The sequence below is a fragment of the Gopherus evgoodei genome, chromosome 4 (genome assembly GCF_007399415.2).
Source record: "Gopherus evgoodei ecotype Sinaloan lineage chromosome 4, rGopEvg1_v1.p, whole genome shotgun sequence".
In the NCBI taxonomy this organism is placed as follows: domain Eukaryota; kingdom Metazoa; phylum Chordata; order Testudines; family Testudinidae; genus Gopherus; species Gopherus evgoodei.
Genome location: NC_044325.1, coordinates 17,734,491 through 17,759,713, shown reverse-complemented (window position 1 = coordinate 17,759,713; position 25,223 = coordinate 17,734,491). Strand labels below are relative to the sequence as shown.

The 25,223-nt window shown below is 40.3% G+C and overlaps 1 protein-coding gene across 1 annotated transcript in view; it reads left to right on the top strand.

Annotated features, from left to right (window-relative positions):
- Positions 1–1,296: 1,296 nt before the first annotated feature.
- The window catches only part of LOC115650009 (coiled-coil domain-containing protein 170-like), a 37,989-nt gene continuing 14,062 nt past the window's right edge, over positions 1,297–25,223 (top strand). Inside the window, exons 1-8 of the mRNA XM_030559320.1 lie at positions 1,297–1,374; positions 2,765–3,021; positions 4,549–4,693; positions 6,080–6,265; positions 7,069–7,386; positions 14,342–14,515; positions 15,883–16,116; positions 16,248–16,466. Of these exons, the coding sequence (XP_030415180.1) occupies positions 1,297–1,374; positions 2,765–3,021; positions 4,549–4,693; positions 6,080–6,265; positions 7,069–7,386; positions 14,342–14,515; positions 15,883–16,116; positions 16,248–16,466 (1,611 nt within the window). The remainder of the gene's footprint in view (positions 1,375–2,764; positions 3,022–4,548; positions 4,694–6,079; positions 6,266–7,068; positions 7,387–14,341; positions 14,516–15,882; positions 16,117–16,247; positions 16,467–25,223) is intronic.

The window sequence follows — 25,223 nt, the reverse complement described above, 5'->3', positions numbered from 1 at the left end:
AGTCATAGATTTATTCATAGATCCAGTCAAAGATGTATTTTAGTCATTTCTGGTTTAAATTGAGATCCTTTCACTTTATAACTCACTTATCCTCCGCCATTCCCAAGTCAAGGGTCGTATATACTGACCCAGTAGCATATCTTGAAAACTAGAGCCAATCAACAATTTTAAGCATTATTTTCGTTCTCAGTGACCCAGAATTAGTAAAGTTGGACTACATTTATTTTAGAAGCATTTTGGCTGTAGAGCAGTGTTACCAGAGATATGAATAATTTTTGCATCAAAATCCCACACCAGACAAAACTCATCTGATTTAAAGTTTCATTGTGAAAGATGAACTAAGTGGCTCGCACAAACTCTACCCCAGGTTTGCAAAACTTTTAAAATGTCTGGGCAGCCCTGGACTACCTAGGAAACTCCCCCTCCCCAACCATGTCCCTTCTTTCCCCCCCACAATCTCCTTTCTCCTGAAGGATCTAGGGCCCTTCTTTTACCCAGGAGTTGGCTAGACAGGTTCCTGCTCCCTAACTTCCTCTTTTATGTGTCATTTGGTTGTTTCCTGGCCTCTAGTCATTCCTGTCTCAAAGTCTTTATGAAGCACAGGGCTGATCTGCTCTCCGCATATCAGCTGTCTCCTGGCAAGGTAGAAAGGAAAACCATTCCATTCCTGATACCGCACCTGAACTCAAGCAGGGGCCCGAGACATCACACACAGCTCTACTACAAAAGTTTAGACAGTGTTTTAACAAGAACAATGAAGAGTCCGGTGCCCCCTTAAAGACTAACAGATTTATTTGGGCATAAGTTTTCGTGATGCTCAAATAAATCTGTTAGTCTTTAAGGTGCCACCGCACTCCTCATTGTTTTTGTGGATACAGACTAACACGACTACCCCTCTGATACTTGTTTTAACAAGACTGCTTGATGCTTCAGGGTTAAATAAACCCCAAACTCCAGGCAAATTTCAATTATAAATCCTTAATATTTATGAGGTACGTCATCATGCAGTAAAATAACTGGCCAAGAACCATCACATCATGTTTCTCCCTAGATGTGGCTGTACTGTAAATATAGTACTCAGTTGTGCAGTCCTTACTCATGGGACTAGTCCTGCTGAAGTCAATGCTTTTACACATGTGAGCAAGGGATACAGGTTCAAGTTTAAAAAGCCCTTTGCAGCTGGAAGAAAGGTTCTGTATAATGTAAAATTAATATCCTTAACCCTTGTGCAGAGCAAGTTGACAATATATTGCACCTGAATGCAAAATAGTCTGCTAATTGTATTAATGTTACCTCATGGCAACTTTGGAAAAAAAATTTGTTAAAAAAGGAAAAATCCACAATGAAACTAGAAGCAAAAAACTCAGGCTGCAGGTAACTGGTGTGCATGTTGCTTTTGCAAAATGATCATACGACTTGTAATTGATGCAATTTCTTGCAATAACAAAATGTTCCTGACCTTTTGCTGGTTACAAAGCAAATGTACTTTTACTATGTCAAGTAAAATCAAATATCTCTCCTTTCCACTTCCTGCTGGTTCTCAAGGATGCAGTTATATTCTATCCAGCTTAATAAGAAATTTGAACTAAGTCGATTAGATTAGAACATAATAGTTTAAGATGTTGATGGCCACCAAAATGCTCCCTCAATTTTCCTTCTTCAGTACTTTTCCTACATCTATTCAGATACAAGGAAGAAGAGAGTGAGTGAGTGAGTGAGTCAGAGAGAGGGTTTTGAGTATGGCACTAAAGAATCTAGTGGTTTTATTAAATGTAAGGTCAGGAAATAAAATGTGGGTTACAGTCATTTTCCTCTGCTGATCGGTAGGTAGTTCTTGCATTAGACACTGATGATCCCTTTCAAAACATCATGCTGACACAGAAAGAATTCAGTATATTACTCCATAGATTAGAGCCATAGGCAGGCAGGCAGGCAGGCTCTTGTCCTTCCTGGAAGTATAAGCTTAGCAAAGTCTCTCTCTACGGTACAGAATGCAGAGGGCTGAATCCTCATCTGCAACAGAGCAGAGCTCAGGATAGCTAAGGGAAGAGGGAAGTGGCTCTAAGGCACTTTGCTGTTGTTTCATGCACCCTAAAGCTGACTGTGGACCAAACTACTCTCAGTGTGTGCCCCCTCACGGGCCACTACACTGACAAATGAGGATCACCAGAGTGCAGTGTTCTCCTGCCTTGCCCTTGAAATGCCCCCAAGATGCCAATTATGCTGGAGAGGAGGGACAGGAAAGATCTGGCATGGAGCTGGCTAGGACATCTTTATGCTGGACAGGGATTCCTTAACATGGATCTGGTGGCCCAGAGTATTTTACTTTCTTTGCAGAGATTCCAGAATTAAAGAGTTAATTTATTCATGTTCATAAAACATTTTGCGAAAGGTGCTATATGAATACAAGGTATTTTTATTTTTATATCTCATACCAGCCAATGATGTGGTGTGCAGCTTGGGCCCTGTGACAAGCTTTTGGGGCCCTGAAAACCCTTAATTTTGCTTGCTAACTTATTCAGGTCACTGAATTTTAGCCAGCCTAGAAGAGGGTGCTGAACCGTGTAGCTATCATATACCATCATGGGTTGTTTTTACTTCTGACGTATGCAGTTAACATTACAACAAACATTGCAGCAAAATCCAGCAGAAAAGGCTTTCACTTCTGAGTATAAAATCTTCACGTTTCCCAAGTTACTAATAACTTGTAATGTGCCAGGTCTCTTGCAAGTACAGATGCTATTATCTTTCTATTCTTCTTAAGATTCAGCAGCTCCAAAGCCAACTGGTAACAAAAGAAGCTTCTTTGCAAGAGGTGAAGTCAGAGTTGGAAATCTACAGAGAAAATAATGCTAGACAGTCCTCTAAAATTCAGACCCTAAAAGCTCAGGTCAAGGAGCTGGAAGAAATCGCTACATCTGTAACCAGTGTAAAGTCACAGTCAGGTGCCTATATTTATACTCTCAAAAGGAAGAACCATGAGTTAAGTGAAAGAGTCTCAGAATTAGAAAAACATCTGAGGTAAGGTTCCAAGTCCCTTTCAAAAGTGTCAGTTTTACCAGACACCAGGTGTGTTAACAATTTGGCTGTAATAGCCTAGTGCATGATACGCTCAAAGAAAGAAAAATATTATTGTCTCTCAATATCCACAGGGCCGGCTCTTCCATTTAGGCAACCTAGGCGGTCACCATGAGCACCAGGATTTGGGGGGTGCATTTTGCCGCCCTTGGCGGCAATTCGGTGGCGGGGGGTCCTTCTGTGCTCCGGGACCTGCCACTGAAGTGCCCCAAAGACCGGGAGCAAGGAAGGACACACACACACACCCCCCCGCTGCAGAATTGCCACTGACCGGGAGCGCGGAAGGACCCCCGCCTAGGGCGCCAAAAACCCTGGCGCTGCTCCTGAATATCCAGTGCACCTTTGTTACCCACCACAATGAGTATCTATGTACTGAATGAAAAGAGGGCATTTTGGAGCTATTGGGTCAGATTCTGACTTGAGTTACATAAGTGTTAGTCCTGAGTAGCTACATTGAATCAGTGGAATTACTCAGGAATTACATTAATAGGAGTTCAGAATTTTGCTCAAAATACTGTGTTTAAGTTATTACTTTGCTGCTGTTTCCTTTATTTTAATTCATGTCCCTCACTCCTGGGGTTCGCTAGATTAAAGAGTTTATCTAGGCCTGCTTCTACAATCCCATTTGAAGTCTTAAAGTTCAGTCATATCCCACTCTTCAGCTGTATTGTGGGAGGGTCAAGGGCCTTGTCATAAGTGTTAAATGGGAGAGTCTGGAAGCTGGGAGAGATCTAATCCACATAGTCCCTCCTGTCAGTCCACTATCTTACCTTGCTATGATCCCTGGCCTCCTTCCAACCTTAAAATACATTGGGGGCCTGATTGTGCCCATGTCTGTTTTGGATCCCATTGGTTGTTTGTATGCTCTGGTGTACAATGAAATCTGGAATGCTTGTAGCCCTGGAGATCTGGTTCTGATCTAGCCGGGCCCTTGTCTACATTAAGATGTTTCCCTTACGGTTACCACGGTTGCTACGATTGATTCAGCTCCACGGGTGTCAATAATAGGGGGAGTATTAAAATACACATGATAACCACCACATCCTCTACAGCTGCTCTCAGGAGATTTAGACAACACAATGGTCAAAATGCTGGCAGCGGCCTGAAGCCCTGTCTATAGCACTTACAATTATTTTAATGAGAAGTAATTAGTGTCTTCAGTAATATATAGCATATAGGACCATCACTATGACAGTCTATCTGTGGGGATGTTCCTCTATCACTGATACTCAGGCTGCTCTTTAGTTAGTGAAATTATTTTTTTAAATGTATCTCCCCTGATAAAGACGGTGGGTTGAAATCACGGGGGGAAACGTTTTCCTAACTTGAACCTGCTTTGCTCAGCCAGAGAATCCAAAATATACTCTGAGAGACATGTGAGCCCTCAAGCTCCGTGACATTTGCTTATCCCTAGCCATTGCTTTTGACCGTGAGATTTTGGTTTGTGGAATGTTAACATGTTTTATATAGGATGCTTCTGGTGAGGAGAGAAAAAGCAGAGCAAAAAGCAGCCAGCTTGGAGAAGAAGTTGGCAGAGGTCACAGACAAGTTATCCTCTTCCATGAATATAGATATCAAAGGACAAGAAGATCCTTTGGGATTTTTAGTAATAAAGGTAAGAGTACTCTACTCTTCATTTATTTACAGAGATTATGGGGATTGTCGCAGTGACATGCTGTGACAGTTTCTATTGTAAGTTAAATTTTGACTGCCCTGCTTTTCTGAGCACTCTGAAGAATGAAGCTACTGCCTAACATTTTCAATGGTTAGTCTCTGGCCAAGTGAGCCCTTTTTTTTTAAAGGAAGTTTTTTTTGTCCCAGGTCAAATCCAAAACTGGAAGGGACCTTTCCAACTCTCACACAACAGTGTAAATCTCATGAGAATAGATGTGTTTATGGAATTTCTGTCATGTTTGGCACCTCACTATCAGATGGCCACAAGAGCTCCTACCTCAAGTACCTGAAGTGCAGCATCTTCCTTCTTGCCCCAGCCACACTATTGGAAGTAGTATAGGCAACAGTGGAATCTGCACCCACGGCACACTTCCCACGGAGTACTACTCTCAGCATCGGCAGCTCCACAAAGTGAAACAAACAGGATCTCCTCCATAGGCCTGGAGCCCCCCGCTATTTCTCTCTGTTCATATCCATGGAGATGGAGTTTGGCTGAGAGAAGTATTGTGGAAGGGGTGTCTCCCGCAGGTACTCCAGTGTGCTGAAAACAAAGGACTCCAAAAAGATGTGCCATCCCACCTACAGCCCTTGGCATATTGGGGGAGGGGAATGACAGGATCACCATTTTGCTCTAGCGATCTTCAACTGGTGGAAAGCCCTTGGGAGTCACAGCCAGCTGATGTACATTAGAGCAACCAAAGCCCTCTCAGATACAATAATACTACTTGCAGGATTTGCAGTGCATTACTTGTCCATGAGACTGCATCAGGGCTGGCGCTTCCGTTAGACGACCCTAGGCAGTCGCCTAGGGCACCAGGATTTGGGGGGCGGCATTTTGTGCGCTCCCCATGGGAGCTTCCAGTTCCGCTCCCGTTGCGCCGCCGAAGAAGGACCTTCTGCCAACATGCTGCAGAAAACAGCAGCAGGCAATTGAGCAGCTCAATGACTGCCGCTGTCGCCTGCGGCATTTCGGCGGAGGGTCCTTCTTTGGCGGCGCGATGGGAATGGAACCGCAAGCTCCCCTGCTCCCTGTGGGGAGAGCACAAAATGCCGCCCCCCAAATTCTGCCTAGGGCGCCAGAAACTCTGGCGCCGCTCCTGGACTGCATGCCTGGTTGGGGACCCCACAGGTACATTAATGAGCAGAAGGGATGGAGTAAATAAAGAAATGAGGCTGCTAAACTTTTCCATTGAATGAAATTCATGTTCCAACAGTACATTTTAAATTTGTGTCTCTTCAATATTGGTTTTTAGTCCCCGGTTAAAAGCATAACAATAGCCTCAACTGTTGAAGCTGTGTCTGTAAATGGTTTGCTTTTATTATGCAGTTTCCAATGCTCTTGAAGGAACATTCACTAGAAAAGACAAGAATTGCACTTCTTGAAAAAGCCTTGGCCACTCAAGAAATGGAGCTTAAAGCTAGTAGGGAAACAATAGTGAATCTTGTTTCAGAAATGAAAAAGGAGCAAAGAACAGCAGCTGGCCACACTGTACAACTGGCAATACTAAAGAAGGTAAGGGCAATACTTTCCATTTATCTCTTTTACCAACAATCAGTGATACAGTATAGTGGATAAGGACCAGATTGCCTGGTCATATAAGGGAAAGCAAGATGCTCCGTTATTCCTTTGCATTGACGGCCTGTGTTGTGAGTAACAGTGCAGAGAGCGGAGTAGAGCAGCTTCTGCAGGGCTGCTATATACCTCCACTGTTCCAGCTAGCATAGCCATGCAGGTGTGCTGGGGAAGTACCTTGTACCAGTTATTGACCTGGTGCAGAGTAGTTTTTATGTTGAGCAAGGTGGAAGGCAGATTGTGATTCTCACTGTGTAAACAGACTCTTTGGTGTTGGGCCTTACTACAGAGGCTGACCCATGTTAATTTGGGGCCTAATAGATGACTCAGAGGAGGTCCCAAAGCAGACACCACAATGACCAGGGCAGTGATCATGCACCATGCAGGTGTGAGGCTCAAGTAAAAAATTCTAGTGGTGGCCTGACAAAAGGTAGTGAAATATCAAGATTTAATGACACTCATTTTCCTATTTTTGGGGTGAATAACTCAGGAGAAAAGGTATGACTTTTTCGCATTATTGGCAGGATTGAAATATTTCGTTTGCACAACTGTACCTGGCAAAATTGTGGCCATCACAGTAAGAAAACAATAACCCTCTTTGAATGCTTTAGCAGCACAGATATTATTTAAAGAGGTTGAAAAACCTATCCTGGATACTCGTCTGAATGAAACAGGAGCCCCTCCAAAGAGGCCATGCTGACAGACTGAGAAATATTGTGTTACTGTAATTTTCCTGCCTTTAGGAGAAGGACGAGGCTGTATTGACCAAGAAGACCTTTGAAAGGAATAACACCATTCTCTCAGAAAGATTGAAAGACAAGCAAATAGCATGGGATAACTGTTGCCAAGAACTGCTTCATAAAGAGAAAAAATTCACTGAGTTAGATAGAATTCTGCATGCCTCCATATATGAGACTAAAACTACACAGACCTTATATCAAACCTTCATCAGTCAACTGGCTACACTCCTGAGCAACACCTTCATAACTATGGCTGGGACAGAGGAAGCTATTAAAGAAAGGATACAAGAAATCTGTGGCAGTGAACATTCTTGGAAATCTGTGAGTACAGTACTATCAAACCTAGCATTTATTTCTGCCATTTTGGTAAATCTGTTCTGAGACCTGTGTTGTTCAACATATTCATAAATGATCTGAAAAAGGGGGTAAACAGTGAGGTGGCAAAGTTTGCAGGCAATACAAAATCATTTAAGATATTTAAGTCCAAAGCTGACTGCAAAGAGTTACAAAGGAGTCTCACAAAACTGGGTGACTGGGCAGCAAAATGGCAGATGAAATTCAGTGTTGATAAGTACAAAGTAATGCACATTGGAAAACATAAGCCCAAGTACATGTACAAAATGAAGGGATCTAAATTAGCTATTACTACTTAAGAAAAAATCTTGGCATCATCATGAATCATTCTCTGAAAACATACACTCAATGTGCAGCAGCAGTCAAAAAAGCTAACAGAATGTTAGGAACCATTAAGGAAGGGATAGATAATAAAACAGATATCATAATGCCACTCTATAAATCCATGGTACGCTGATACCTTGAATACTGTGTGCAGTTTTGGTCACCCTACCCTCCCAACCCTCCCAAAATATTAGAATTTGAAAACAAACAGAGAAGGGCAACAAAAATTATTATGGGTATGGAACAGCTTCCATATGAGGAGAGATTGAAAAGACTCGGACTATTCATTTTAGAAAAGAGATGACTAAGTGGGGATATGATAGAAGTCTATAAAATCATGAATGGTGTGGAGAAAGTGAATACAAGAACCAAGGATCACACAATGAAATTAATAGGCAGCAGGTTTAAAACAAACACAGGGAAGTAGTTCTTCACACAATGCACGGTCGACTTGTGAAATACATTGCCAATGGACGTTGTGAAGGCCTATAGTATAACTGGGTTAAAAAAGAGTTAGATAAGTTCATGGAGGATAGGTCCATCAATGGCTATTAGCCAAGATGATCATGTATGTAACCCCATGCTCTGGGTGTCCCATAACCTCTGACTGACAGAAGCTGGGACTGGATGACAGGAGATGGATCACTTGATAATTGCCCTGTTCTGCTCGTTCCCTCTGAAGCATCTGGTATCGGTTATTGTTGGAAGACGGGATACTGGGTTAAATGGCCCATTGGTTTGACCCAGTACGGCCATTCTTATGATCTTATTTTATTTTGTGAATAAAAACAATGGGATAAATTCATCCCTACTGAAACTTTGCTGACTTTAGTGGGATGACAGTAGGGAAGGATTTGTCGTATTATTACAACAAAACAATATTATAAAGAAATATACTTATATTACTTATATTTTAGGAACAGTTCAAGAAAGCAAACAAATGGATTTAATTATGTAAAACTGAAGGCTGAGAGGTAACATAGTGTTTCAACAATTTTTTACAGCTAGAACAAAATGCTTACTGGTACACTAATTTTGATTCCCACAAATAGTGAGTTGAAGACTTGTAGAATGCAGAAAACCCCATTTAATTTTTTTGTGAAAGGAGAGAAGGTCTAATTTTAAAAGCATTCTCTCCTCCACCATGCACATGTGAGGCTCAAGTAAAAAATTTTACTCTACTCTGCGCTGGTTAGGCCTCAACTGGAGTATTGTGTCTAGTTCTGGGCACCGCATTTCAAGAAAGATGTGGAGAAATTGGAGAAGGTCCAGAGAAGAGCAACAAGAATGATTAAAGGTCTTGAGAACATGACCTATGAAGGAAGGCTGAAAGAATTGGGTTTATTTAGTTTGGAAAAGAGAAGACTGAGAGGGGACATGATAGCAGTTTTCAGGTATCTAAAAGAGTGTCATCAGGAGGAGGGAGAAAACTTGTTCACTTTAGCCTCTAATGATAGAACAAGAAGCAATGGGCTTAAACTGCAGCAAGGAAGATTTAGATTGGACATCAGGAAAAAGTTCCTAACTGTCAGGGTAGTTAAACACTGGAATAAATTACCTAGGGAGGTTGTGGAGATATTTAAGAGTAGGTTAGATAAATGTCTATCAGGGATGGTCTAGACAGTATTTGGTCCTGCCATGAGGGCAGGGGACTGGACTCGATGACCTCTCGAGGTCCCTTCAAGTCCTAGAGTCTATGAACCATGTGATCACTGCAGGAAGACAGCAAGTTGTACAATTCCTACATACACCAAAATGAAATGGTCTCCCTTTGTGTTCAATGCGGGGTGAAAATCTATAGCCTTTGTTTTCAGGAGGTCAGACTAGATTGTCATAATGGTCTTAAAAATCTATTAGCTCATTTTTTTCCTATGTTGGAGCTTTGCTCAGTGTTTGGGGGGGGGAGGAAATCAGGGAGACAGTTATGAAATGAAGAATAACTCCAGTAGCTCCTGTAGAGTTACGCCAGATTTACGCCAGTATAGCAGAGGATAAATTTGGCCCATTGTGTCTCTTTACTACTAGAACTTTTTTTAGGCCAGAGCTAACTAAAAATAATGCACGTTAGCAGAAATGCAAGAATTAATTTTATACAAATAGCTTAGCAACACTAACAGTATTATATGCATAAATAAGAATTGAAAAAAAATAACCTTTGACAATATAAACTCACCCTTACTGAAGCAACAAAGAATCATACGACCTTGCTTTAAATTACAGATGGATTAATATTTTTATTTTGTGACTAATCCTATAACGACAATGGGCCAGTTTCATTCCTAGTGAAACTTCACTGACTTTAGTTACATCTGTAGAGCACAGATGTACTGAATTTGAAAAGTCAGTCTTAAAACAGCTTGAAGCACTTACCTGTTAACACTCTGGTATGCTGATACAGCCACTGCGGTCTCCCACTTACAATATGTACTGAGTATTGTGGCACTGAATAAGATGAGAAAATAATGAACTGCCAATGATATATCTGATCAGGGAGAAGATCCATCCATTTCTAAATTAAGAGAAATTATTGGAAGAACATTTGCAGTAATAGTTTAAATATTTCCCCCTCTACATTATAAAAAAAGGTAAATGAATAATTTTGTAAATAATTGTCAATGAAACTGTCAGTAAATGTAATGATATATTTAGCAACGTTTCCCATTATATCTGTAATATTTAGTCTCTTCCTCAAAAATTTCAAACTAGAAACAAACTCTTAGCCAAGATTCTTCTGTGAAATTGTAAACTAAAATACTCTCCAATATGAATTAGAATAGCATCTGCTGTCACACTATGTAGCTAAATATTATAAGATTTTGTTCATACATCATGGCATAACAATTGGTTTTAAGAAAGATATTCAGCATACTATTGCACTATGGCATAATGTTTACTCCTGGAGGAACTGTGCATCACTGTGCATCTGCAGAATTCATGGCCCCCGCAGATTTCTTTGCTGACCTGCAGAAAAATTACTTCTGACGGGGAAGCAAAAGGAAGCTGCAGGAGTGGTCATGTGTCCACCCTCTGGCAAAGAAGACTGGTCAGTCTGGGTACCCAGAGCAGCTGGTAGACACGTAAATCACTGCCTGGCGGGGGGGAAGACACTTGGTAGTCATTGGTGTGAGAGAGAGAGAGACACTCTGTCCCTCTCGCTTGCTATTGCAACACACTCGGCATGGCAGGGCAGGGCCTTGGGGTATTTCTGAAGAGACAGGTGTGGGGCAGGTTCTGTTCCCTCAGGCAGAGGAGAATGTAGCAGCCTGCCTGCTTAGTGAATTGTTCCTATTGTTCTTAGTGAATTCCCCAGGGGTATAAAACTGTAAAAATTTTAAGGCTCCTTGCATTGCCTGAGTGGTGTAAAGGAGACATTGTAAAGGACAGTATGGCCTTATAAAGGCTTATGGTGTTTTAGTGATTAGAACTGGTCTGAATTTTTGGACTGAAAAAAATTTCCTATCAAAATTTGCTCCATGAACTGCTTGCAACTGACCTTTTTGGAGATAGTCAAAAGCCAGTATAAATTGTGAGTTTGAGTCCCCAGCCCCCACTTGCTCTTCAGTTGTCTATGATGTAACACTGAGCATATGACTGCATATATTTTTTGACTGATAATTAGAAGGGTCAATACTAGCTACATTATTATTAGACAGAGGGGTTTGGTGATTTCCTCCACGCTCCCCACTCTCATTCTCCATCCATTGTATTGTAGTTTAAATTACCAAATAATTGAAACTAGCTGGATTTTATTGCATTATTTTGACAAAAAATATGCAGAATTTTAAAATATTGTGCGCAGATTTTTATTTATTTAATTTATTTATTTTGGGTGCAGCATTTTTAATTTTTTGGCACAGAATTCCCCCAGGAGTAAATGTTGCACAATTGGCCTGAAGCATTATGGAAGATTTCATCTCCTCAGATACATCAGACATTGGCTATTGCTGGAGGCAGGATACTACACTGGATAGACTATTGATCCCTTCCTATATGGCAGTCCAGTGTTCTTAAACTAACTTGTATTTTAATCCTCTGGGACAAAATAGCATTGCCTTTATTATGACGTTTGTGACAATATATAGTCCAAATTTTGCACTGTGCTTCATGGGTGCATTAGGAGAGGTAACTTCTTTCTTCCAGTTCTTTAGTGGGGCGGCATTCCTACCTAGCCCACAATAGAGGGCTTGGGAGGAGGATGGACTCCTATGATGAAACGTGTCACAAAATGGGGCATAATTGGCTGACTAGGGGCTATGGACAGTGCCTCAATAGTCAGTGCACATTCTGCCATTGGAAGCATGCAGTAGCCTTATATATGCATTAGTCCTTTTCAAAAGAGCAGTCTTCATCCTCGAATGTTGCATAGGATGGCTGAGCACACACTGAACTGTGTTTCTGGTTACCCTCACAGTGCTGGCAGGGATTTGGCTCTAAGAAGAGTAGTTCTGAAACTTTCTTGAAGGTGGATATATCAGAACATAAGGATGCCAGGAAGTAACAAATATGTCCAAGTGCCAAATTGCTGTCTTTTACCCATAGAAAACTGATGAGCTGCAGCAGAAAATTCTCTCACTAACCAGTCAGCTAGAGCAGCAGCATGATCTATAACATGAGGATCTGAGTAAATCCTATAAAGCTGAAGAAGTGCTTCAAAAACAAAAGGGATCCCTAAAGCGCATGGAAAAAAAGCTTGCTGCAGAAGATTTGCTCTTAGAGAAATTTATCTCTGAAAGGAAGAAAGTAAGGAGATTTCTTTATTGTTCACACCGATTTCTCGCAATAGAAACACTGACACTAAAGAGTCAAACTGCATTTAGCCCTGATTAGGCAGAGGAACTGGGTAGAAAGCAGGGAGGGCCCAGTCTTGCAAGGTGTTGATACAGCCCTCAACTTTCATTGACTTTCATTGGCACTGAGGGTGCTCAGCACTTTGCAGGAGGCACTCACAGGTTCTGCAAGGACAGTCTCCAGGGAAAAGGCCCAGTGTGTAAATATATTGGCAGATTTCCAGTGCTAGTGGCCAGTGAGGGATTAGGGTCATGAGAGATACAAACAACATAAACTTCTTATCTTACAACTGTACATCCTTTCTTTTCTTTTTACCTTCCATGTTATCCCATTCTCTTCTTCACTCTCTTCCTCTCGTCATCGTTCTCCTTTTTACATTCTCATCTCTTCCTGTCTGTCCCCTTAGCCTTTGCTCTCATGCTTTCTCAGATAGATCTCTACATTTTCCTCCTCCTCCATCATCTCTCTTTTCTTCCCATCATCCCTGCATAGCTCCTTCCCTTCCCCAGCTTTCCAATGTTGTGGGTGGCAGCACCCACTGTCTTGAAGTGGTTTCCATTATATGCAGGGTTTACTATTTTGTTCAATGGCTTTCAGCACCCCCACTCTAAAAATCGCTCCAGTGCCATTGCAACCAGGCAGTGTTTGTATGGAATGTCTGCAATGGGGGAAAAGGGAAGCAAACAGCACAACCACCCCACTTTTAGGGCCTTCTATTCTTTCTCCCCCTTTTTGTTCCTCCTGCTGCTAGGTAGCATCTAGCTTATAATACATCTAGGCAGATGGCTCTCTAACCTGCTTTAATTGATTGTGACTAACAAACACTCCCATAATGCACCAGCTGAATAAGTATGGGGAGAAACTTAAAAATTGTAGCAATAGGTATGTCATGTGTATTATGAGTTTCAAAGCACTGAATGCAATTTAAAGAGTCTTTATGTATTATAGCAGGGTGCACTTTGTTCATGGTCCTGGTCTGGCACTACAGATGCTGTTCAGACTTCACTGGTTAGATATTGACGCTGTGCAGTTTATTTAAGTTCCTTCCATCAATATCTTTACAGTTCATGCAACAATACTACTTAAAACATCCCTTGTACCATCAGCCCTTTCACCCAGAGCCCGAGAGGAAAAGTCTCCCTTCCTTATGTGCTCTCTAGGGCCTGGTCTACTCTAGAAAATTAGGTCAGAATATCTGTATTGCTATGGGGTACCACTGAATTATGCAGTTAAACTGACCTAACCCCTGGTGAAGACAGCACGTAGCTACTGCCTCTCAGGGAGGTGGATTACCTACACCAACAAGAGAACTCTTCCTGTCAGCATAGGTAGCATCTTCACTGAAGCACTGCATTGGTGCCACAGTAGCAGTTTATGTGTAGACAAGCCCTAAGTCTGAGCTCAGGCAACCCTGCTCCTCTCTTCCTGCACTTCCTTCCTGGGCCTTTTTATCAACACTCAGCTGATCGGATAATGAATCCTTAGTGCAGAAGCCTGCCAGCCTGATTAGATAGTTCAATCAGACCTCTCTGGGGAACCAATTAGTGCCAGAGTGATCAGAGTTCTGGCTCACTTCTAGCTCCCAGCACTCTGTCACATTGACATTTTTTATACTTATACAGGAAAATGTATAAATGTCTTTGCAGAAAATGTATTTCAAATAACAAGGATGTGAAGTAATAAAAGGGAGGGGGAAACAAGTCAAAAGAAACTAAAAAGGAAAGTTACTCTTAAATGACCTATTTGTAACCTTGACTAGAATCATGATAAAGTTTGTTTAATACATTTTACTCACTTGCTTCTTATGCAGCACATGGGGTTTCTACAAGAGTTGACAGAGAAGCTACAGATTAATCAGGTTAGCTCACCAGAAAGTCTGCACTGCCAATATGAAATGCTCTTAAACAAAGCAGAACAGCTAAGTAAACTGGATATGGAATATCTTCTTGAGAACAAGAACTGTATCTTTAATTTGCAGAAGAAGGTCAGTGTAAATTCTCATTTTCACATTTTAAAGACCATTTCTCTTCTTGAGAATGGCTGATCAATATTAGTAAGCTGCATGAGTCTTGTGGTAATGTCTGCACTTCTGTCATAAACCACTGGAGGAACTAGATGAATAGAAAATATATTCTTCTTCCAATTGAAGTGTAAATCTTGGTAACTGACACAGAATTTGTAATTTTCCCCTGAAAATGTCAAAGATAGCATAGTTCAAATCACTTTATGATTTTAGTACTGGGTTATAAATAGGAATTCTGGGCAAGTTTTGCACCGAATGAATGTTTGTTCCCTGATGTCTGGTATTAATGTATATATTTACTAAATAAAACTTCTCACACAAACTGAATAATCAATCCAAGGTAACATTTTTCATGTGGTTTAACACTTCAACCCCAGAAAACACTTTAGGTTAAATTCAGGGATGAGCACTCAGCCCAAGTAATATGTACTTTTTTGGAGAGAGAAGGAAGGAAAAGGAATTCCATGGATGAAGTAGCCCTTTCTGGTACAACATGCCCTGGCTGCAGGGATGTGTAAAAAGGAGAGGAACTAAAGATATGTGCAGTGATGGGTTTGTCCCAATCTTTCCTCCTCTTCAGTCTACTTCTGCCCCACCCTCTCTGGTCCTCTGCTTTAAAGGGTGCCTCCACAGAGTTGAACTCCATGCCATGCAGAGTTACGCAATACACAGGACAAGCCATGGTTGTAATGTTTCAGGATTCGGTCTTCTTCAGGTAGGAGATGGGATGGAACAAGAATAATATTTTTAAAGGCTACAGCCAACAATGTTCAAGTATATATTTAGGGGTTCTTCTGAAGCAAATACTGGACGAAAAGCTCTGGTCGGCACTGTTTAAAATAGGGTTTATTCTTAGTAGTCAGGATAAAGTGTAGTGGGTGAACATGTTAAGTGCATCACACACAGATGTTTTATGATTTATTTTTCTGGTAAGTTTTATCAAACAAAGCTGGGTCTTTTCCCTGCTTTGCAAGTGAAGAGGGAGGGTCTGTGATTTAAAAAAAAACTGCTATTAGAATACTGGAATATTTTCAGTGCTTAAAGAATCGTAATAGACTTCCCGAACATCAGCTAAAGCATTAAAAGTCAGCCTATTAAAACGATAAACCTAATACATGCATAAAAGACTTCCCCAATAGCAATATACATGCTTAAAGGCAACTGTGGCTTAGACAAATCAGGTACTATGTCATCCTGACCTCTCACTCAAAGCTACTCACCAGGGTATTTTTGTTTTAGGTAAGAAGAAATGTCAAATGTTAACAGCAGGAATTCAAATCTTTTACAGCATATCCTGTATAAAAAAAACCCACCCTCTCTTAATGCAGGTAAATTCTCAAAGGGAAAAAATCAAAATGAAGAATTGGCAGATAGAACAACTGATAGAGAAGATCAAACAGTTTGAAAAAGGAAAAGAGCAACAGGTCTGCTTGAATGTTGGGCAGGATCCACAGAGCCTGAAAGCCCAGAAAGAAACTGAGAAACTTCAAGAACAGCTTAAGGAAATGAAAATGTCAAATCAAACTCATCAGGCAAAATTTGTGAGTGTAAATGATCTCAAAGTAAGTACAGCAATCTGTGAAATCAGATGAGAAATGGCTGCTAATTAAATTCAGGGAATTCAGCCTTTTCTCTTCTATTTCTAAGGTAATTAGTCTTTTAGGCCATAGGTTTTTTAAAACTTTTTTTGCAGAACAAAACCATAGAAGAACTCAGTAAATTTTGGGAAAAAGTTGAAAAGATTAAGGAGAAAGCAGTTAGAAAGGTGGTCAGTTTGAAAACAGAACTAGACTACACAGAACATGAGGCAAGGAAGGAAAAAGAGAGGGCCCATCATATGCTGGAAGCAGTCACTAATGAGCTCCACGTAGCAAAAAGAGCACTTGAAGAAGTAGCAAGAAGAGAAAAACAGGTACTTTCCTCCCAGTGCTATTAAAGCAAATCATTAATGTCTTGTTAGCAACTCTTAAAAAGCTGATGAAATCGTTTTTAGTGCTTCCGGCCCATGTTAGTTGCAACTCAGTTCACACAGTTGTAGCTTAAGGAGTTTTTAAGAGACTTATTCAACAACCTGTAAAAAAGGATTTTTATCCCAAAGATATCATGAACTGTGTTGCAGAGGAAAAGAGGAATATCACAAGCACCATATTATTCCCTAAAAGGTAATTAGAAGTTATCAAGATTTTTTAAAATGGGGGCGGGAAAGAAAACAATTCTAGGTCTTTAATTAAAAATTTGTCTAGGTGCAGATTTTTTTTTTTACCCTAAAACTGATTCTAGCAAAATTCTTATCACATCTACATCCTTATTACAATTATTGTGTGAAAGTAAGTGATATCTTTTGCTTTTCTTCTTGTAGTTCTTTGTAGCTTGTTGACTTTAGAGAAGCCATTACGAAGATTATGAAATTTCCCATAAATACATTGGCTATATCAGACAAGGAGATCATCAGACAACTAAAGCAACTTATACAAGCCTATGAAATTTCTAAAGTTACTTCTAACAATGAATCAAAACTTTCATGTGGTTTTACAACTGGATTTGAGAATCAGTAATGTGTATTTTGCTTCTTCTCAACGCAACCTAGATTTTAGTGAGGGTTTCTAGATTTCTGTAATATCATAGATATCATAATCTAGTGATTAGCGCACTTCTAGTCTGGATTATATTCCTGGTTCTGTCACTTAATTGCAATGATACCTTGGGCACTCTCTGGCTCAGGTTCCCGAGACAATACTTATCTGCCATAAAGTGGTGTTCTGAGCCTTAATTATTTGTTTAATGCTTTGAAATCCATGGACGAAAGACACCATATAAGGATAAAGTATTGTAATATTAATTTTGACAAATCATCAAACAATTTCTGAAGAATACCACCTACTAAATAATTTAAATGTATTATTTTCACCATGATCTATAGTACTTAATAAAAAAAAGGCATGCACTATATCAGGGGTCGGCAACCTTTCAGAAGTGGTGTGCCAAGTCTTCATTTATTCACTCTAATTTAAGGTTTCACGTACCAGTGATACATTTTAACGTTTTTAGGTCTCTCTCTATAATATATAATTAAACTATGGTTGTATGTAAAATAAATAAGATTTTTAAAATGTTTTAAAAGCTTCATTTAAAATTAAAATGCAGATTTTATCAGTTTAGTATGATCCTTGCCCTTGCTTTTCCTTGCTGAGTTTTCCAATGTCTGGCACATATTTGGATACTTTAAGCTGCACACAGGCTTCTGAGTGATCAGTTGTTAACTGGTTCCGAGAGGGACAGGGGACAGATTTCACGTGTAAAATACCTGTTCACACAGGTATGTGGTTCCAAATGCTGAAAGCATTGCAAACACAATTTTCTTCAAACAGTTAAATTTCACTGGCAGGGACATCCAGCAGATCAGAATAAAGGCCCCATGATTTCTCTCAATAACTTTAAGTGAACTCTGCAGATCTCCACACATTGATGCCCACATTTCTGAGCTTTTTCATTGAATGAGCCGCATTTCAAAATCTTCCACACCCATCCACTGAAATACAGACAAATCCAAGTCACTTTCATTGAACTTTTCAGGTTTAATTAGAAAAGAAAGCATTAGGCCAAATCGCTGGAAATCTGTCAGAAAATTCTGATTCCACTTCTTGCATGTACATTCCAATCTCATCAACACTGACAGTGCAATGTGTCAATAGCTCTTTTATGTATTCTAAGTAGCGGAAAGTTGAAGTTTGAATATCCTGAGAAGAAACGGCTAGTTTTACAACAAATGCCTTCCAGGTTTCATAAAGATCCAGGACTGTTTGCCGTACACCCTGGAGATGGAGATTGAGTTTGTTTAGGTGAGCGGTGATGTCAGTTAGAAACATGAGTTTACACAGCCATTTGTCATCATCCAGTTTGGGGTAGTTTTGTCCTTTTTCTGACAAAAAGTGCACCAAAACCTTGCCATGACTTAGCCACCAAATGTTGCTATGAAGTGGAATGTTATTATAAGCACTGTCCATCTCTTCTAGCAGTGCTTGAAACTGTTTGTGAGTCAAAGCAGATCAAGCAACAAGGACATTCACAATTTGCACTACTGTATTCATCACATCATTAAGCTTTGAATTAGAAATTATAGCACATAGGTTTTCTTGATGGATGTTACAGTGAAATTTGACTGTCGGGCAGCCAATTTGATCTTCAAGTAACTTTACAAATTCCTTCTGTTTTCCAGTCATGGCAGGAGCACCATCTGTTGTCATGCAAGATATTTTTCTGATGTCCACTGCTTCTTCTTCAAAATGATTTACAAAAGTTTTCGCTATATCTTCCCTCTTTGTTGTGCCATGTTGGGGTTTTAGGCAACAAAGTACCTCTTGGATTTCATTGGAAGCATGGTATCTTGCGACAACTGCCAAATGTGGAACGTCGTTTATATTCACGCTCTCCTCAACTGCAATGCTAAACACTGCTGTGCCCTTTAATGCAGTCGTCTGCTTTTCCTTAATGTTTTCTGCCATTTCGCTTACTCATCTCTCAACTGTTCTGGCAGAGACAGGCAGTTCTTTTATTCTAGATACACATCTTTATTTGGCAAATCATTGAACAAAACCTCCGAACTGCTGATAAAAACTTCTTTTATATATTCCCCATCTGTAAACGGCTTTCCATTTTTTGCAATGCACTGTGCAATCCTGTAACTTCTTTCTGTGGCTTGATTGTTACTTACACTTAAGCATTTAAAAACACAGCTTTGCTTCTCATATCCTGCTGCTGCCTTTTTTATTGATTCAGTCTTGTCTGCTTCGTCAAGAAAGGTTTTCTCATGCTTCGTTTGAAAATGTCGAACACTTGATGTGCGATAAACACTTTCACAACAGAAAGCACAAACAGCACGGTCCTTCTTTTGAATAAGTCCAAATGTGTCTGTCCAAGAAGGCTGATGAATGGACATCTAACTTTGCTTTCTTAGGAGCTGACATTTTGTCAAATGTACCCCTCAACTTACAGTGGGAAAAAAAATTGCGACAGATGCAGTGCACTCTTCCATGTGATGTGATAGTGATGCAAGCAGCAAATCAGGACTTAAAAATATCCCAGTACAGTGGAGCTGGAACAATTTTTAAGGTGAGGTTGGGCAACAGCTGGGGGTGGCTGCAGAGCCCTGGCCTGGCAGCCAGGATCCTAGAATGGCAGCCGAGCCCCCGGGACCAGTGGCCAAAACCTGGGGTTGGCAGTGGTCTGAGTGGGGCCAGTGCACAGGATCCCGGGTGGCCGGGTGCTGGCGTCCGGGACCTCAGGCCTGTAGCAGAGCCCTGGGACCAGTGGCCAGGAGATGGGGCCAGCAGCAGGCTGAGCAGGACCAGCGTCGGGACCCCGAGTGGCATGGGGCTGGCATCTGGGACCCCAGGCCGGCAGCAGAGCCCCCAGGCCAGCGGCCAGCGGCCAGGACCCGGGCAGTGTGAGTGCCACTCAAAATCATCTCATGTGCTGCCTTTGGCATGCATGCCATAGGTTGCTGACCTCTGCACTATATCCGCAGCTGGCGTAATTCATGGCCCCATGAATTTTTTGTAGATTAGCCCGGATTTGTCAGCAGTTAGAAATAAATATCATGGGCCACACATTTTTAAAGCAGAGGCAAAGTTCTGCATATTAATCCATCAACGGTACATGCATGTTGTGAGTCAGGAGCGAAATTATAACATGTGCATTACCAATAACATCATTTTCTCATTTAGTATATTTCCCAAAGCATGGCCTGAATTTTAGAAGTGCTATGCAATCCCAACTCCATATGAAATCAATGGGAGCTATAAATGCTCAATACCTCTGAAAATTAGGCTTTTGCCTTTTAACCCGCTCTTAGTATTTTTATATGAATTTTATTGTTTTTTCTTAGTTATTAATGTTGTTTTTACTCCATTGCATTTTATTTATCTCATGACAATATTTCTGTTATTTGTCTCTCAATTGTTGATTTTATTTTTATAAATATTATTTTAGATTTTCTTTTATACGTTCCTTTACTCCCCATTGTTTATTATTGTTATTTAGAAAGTGGCAGTATTCCAAATGTGCTAGGGGTTCTCAAAACATCTGAGGTCCCATTTCTTGCCCTTAAGAGTCTACGGTGTAAAAAGACAAAGACAGACAAAAGTTGTGGAAAACAGACATGACATACAAGTAAAGTGAGCAGAGCGATAATACAAACGAGTATTTTAGTTTGTATAGTTTAAATAACTATTTCCCCTCTATAATTCAGTCATTTTATCATCTTCTCACACAAGTCCCAAGTTCATTTCCTGTGTCCCATGCCCTTTCCCCTAACATTCAACCTTCTCTCTACATATAGATGAGCAGTTCATTTATGAGGTAAAATAATAATTAATAATAATACTAATAAGAGAAGGTTACTCACCTTGCGCAGTAACTGAGGTTCTTTGAAATGAGTGTCCCTGTGGGTGCTCCACTCCAGGCGCTGGTGCGTTTCTGTGGAGCACACACAAGGACATCTCTCAAAGAAGAATAAAAAACACAAGAGGTGAATTACTCTGATAATTTCTTGTAAGGATTACTAAAAAAATGGGAATATAGGAGGGATTTAAATGAGGAGAGGTTGGTGGCATTGTAGACTAGCCCAAGCAGGGGGTTCCATGTGTAGGGTGCGGCATCAGAAGGAGCTCTGAAGACAGTTGTGCCTGAACTAGGCAAATGGCGTAACTCTTACATATCATTAGCTCTTATCTTTCCATTTTGTCTTGCTGCGTTATTTCTAATTTTTATAGGATACCTCTGATTATTACAGATACCGTGTTACAGTGACATCTTCTTCCCCAAATCCACTAGTGTTCATTCAAAACTGAAGGGATCCAATGAAGATGGAGACAGACATCTGGATTTTTGACACACCTCAATTTGCCTTTTAAAATATTTAACTTGAGCACATGTGTTCTTCTTCTTAAAGAAATTAATGTGAGAATATTGGTAATTTTTGGTGAATCCTAAAGACTCTAGAATTCTGATCAGAAGATTTCTCTTCTTCTCCTCTGATAGTATTCTTCATCAACCAACCATCTCATGAATTCCCAACTCTGCAGTGCCACTACACTGCAATCATAGATACATATTTTAGGTGGGTGTGATATTCCCCAGGGTACAATCTGGACTTTTGAACAGCTCAATTCTCAACTGTCCCTACAATTCTCCAACTTGGGGTTCTTTTTATGTTGCTTTGCTGTGAGAGCAGCCACTCCTGGCTTGTTCACACACAGCCTCCCATGATATGAGTTCCTTAGCCTGAATTTTATTGCAAGGTGACACCAGCAAATTTGCAGTCCCAGACTTGTCCGCAGAAATGTGCATCTTGGATTGCCGAGCAACCTCCTGTACAATACAGTGCTTATAGAAAGTTTGTAATTTAATTAACAAAAAATGATATGTACAAACCCTGTTATCTCAAATAAAGGTTCCCAAACACTTCAATCCAAACACACACTGGTTTAGTTAAAACAATAGAACAGGTTTCTTACCTACAGAAAAATAGATGTAAGTGATTACAAGCAATGATGCATAAAAGTCAGAACTGGTTACAAAGAAATAAAAGGTAAAGGGAAACTAATTTCTAATTTAACAAGTGAGAAAGGCTAAAAGCCAAGTAGAGTTGGACCTTGCAAAGGGAATTAAAACCAATAGTAAAAGGTTCTATAGCCATATAAATAAGAAGAAAATGAAGAAAGAAGAAGTGGGACTGCTAAACACTGAGGATGGAAAGGAGGGTAAGGATAACCTAGGCATGGCCCAATATCTAAATAAATACTTTGCCTCAGTCTTTAATAAGACTGATGAGGAGCTTAGGGATAATGGAAGAATGACAAATGAGAATGAGGATATGGAGGAGGATATTACCACATCTGAGGTAGAAGCCAAACTTGAACAGCTTAATGGGACAAAATCGGAGGGCCCAGACAATCTTCATCCAAGAATATTAAAGGAACTGGTGCGTGAAATTGCAAGCCCATTAGCGAGAATTTTTAATGAATCGGTAAACTCAGGGGTTCTACCGTATGACTGGAGAATTGCTAACGTAGTTCCTATCTTTAAGAAAGGGAAAAAAAGTGATCCAAGTAACTATAGGCCTGTTAGTTTGACATCTGTAGTATGTAAGGTCTTGGAAAAAATTTTGAAGGAGAAAGTAGTTAAGGACATTGAGGTCAATGGTAATTGGGACAAATTACAACATGGTTTTACTAAAGGTAGATCGTGCCAAACCAACCTGATCTCCTTCTTTGAGAAGGTGACAGATTATTTAGACAAAGGAAATGCAGTAGACCTAATTTACCTCCATTTCAGTAAGGCATTTGACCCAGTTCCACATGGGGAATTATTAGTTAAATTGGAAAAGATGGGGATCAATATGAAAATTGAAAGGTGGATAAGGAACTGGTTAAAGGGGAAACTACAACGGGTCGTACTGAAGGGTGAATTGTCAGGCTGGAAGGAGGTTACTAGTGGAGTTCCTCAAGGATCGGTTTTGGGACCAATCTTATTTAATCTTTTTATTACTGACCTTGGCACAAAAAGCGGAACTATGCTAATAAAGTTTGCGGATGACACAAAGCTGAGGGGTATTGCTAACACGGAGAAGGACCGGGATATCATACAGGAAGATCTGGATGACCTTGTAAACTGCAGTAATAGCAATACGATGAAATTTAATAGTGAAAAGTGCAAGGTCATGCACTTAGGGATTAATAATAAGAATTTTAGATATACATTGGGGACACATCAGTTGGAAGCAACAGAGGAGGAGAAAGACCTTGGAGTATTGGTTGATCACAGGATGACTATGAGCCGCCAATGTGATATGGCTGTTAAAAAAGCTAATGCGGTTTTAGGATGCATCAGGCGAGGTATTTCCAGCAAAGATAAGGAGGGAGGTGTTAGTACCGTTATATAAGGCACTGGTGAGACCCCACCTGGAATACTGTGTGCAGTTCTGGTCTCCCATGTTTAAGAAGGATGAATTCAAACTGGAACAGGTTCAGAGACGGGCTACTAGGATGATCCGAGGAATGGAAAACCTGTCACATGAAAGGAGACTCAAAGAGCTTGGCTTGTTTAGTCTAGCCAAAAGAAGGCTGAAAAGGGATATGCTTGCTCTTTATAAATATATCAGAGGGATTAATACTAGGGAGGGAGAGGAATTACACTGGTCTACAATTTTTGAGAAGTTGTCTGCTTCAGAGATAAAATGTGCTATTTATTATGTATTTTGATGTGCTGAATTCAAATATGACAATTAAAACAACTGATTGGCTACTGTTTCTAAGATATTTAAGTTTTTACATATTATGTCTATGTATATTGTGTAGATAGTAGAGTTTTAATCATAAATTGTAAACCTAGGTCTTTTCATGTGTTTATGGTTGCTTTACATGACAATACTTCACCTGTCCTGTTTATGTAACACTTTAAAAATCAGCAAAAGGGTTATATAAATAAAATTGATTATGAAACAAAAGGCAAAAAACTATTATGTACATAGTTTAGTCCTATTCTGTGTCTACTCGGCGCTTCTTGGCTTGTCTCTTGTATTCATTAAATGGAGCATCTCTTGTCACTGTCCAGCAATAGTCTGCAAGCATTGATGGGCTCCATTTGCCCTGATAGCCTGCCAAGCGATTCCACTGTAGTCTGGAGCCCAACAGCTCTGCCTTACTCTTGGGTAGTTCCAAATCCCTGACAAGGTCATTCAGTTCACCTGGTGTTATGAGGTGTGGTTCAGAGGAGAAGGATGGGAGAAAATGTGGGTCCTGTGACATTGATGGTTCAGGACCAGAAGTTTCATCCTCTTCCTCGTCTGACTCAAGTGAGAATGATTCTGGTGCATCAGAAACCGGCAGTCCTTCTCCGTGGGGTACTGGCCGTATAGCTGATGGAATGTTTGGATAATGCACAGTCCACTTTTTCTTCTTTGACACACTTTTCCCAACTGGAGGCACCATGCAGAAGTAACAATTGCTAGTATGATCTGTTGGCTCTCTCCAAATCATTGGCACTGCAAAAGGAATAGATTTCCTTTTCCTGTTCAACTACTGGTGAAGATTTGTTGCACAAGTGTTGCAGCATATGTGTGGGGCCCACCTCTTGTCCTGATCTCCAATTCTGCAGCCAAAATAAAGTGATAGGCTCTCTTAACCATAGTGGTTATACTGCGCACTTGTGATGCAAAGTCACTTCACCACAAACATAGCAGAAGTTATCTGTACTGTTCACACAAGTACGAGGCATCTCTGCTCACTTTGGCTAAACAGAAATGTGTCCCTTTATAAAATCAAACACTGACAAAGAAGAGAGCGCGACACTGTATGATTTCTAGAGCTGATAGAGGGCAATTTGTTCAGCAGAGTGATGTAAGCTTCATTATGATTGCATCATCCATGACTTCTAGGAATAACATGATGCAATTCATATAATGTATGATGCAATACCAGCTTCAGATTGCATCATTCATTGTTTTGCCTAAAAAGCAAGTACTGTCCAAACCCAGTCATAGATTTATTCATAGATCCAATCAAAGATGTATTTTAGTCATTTCTGGTTTAAATTGAGATCATTCCCTTTATAACTCACTTATCCTCTGCCATTCCCAAGTCAAAGGTCGTATATACTGACCCAATAGCAT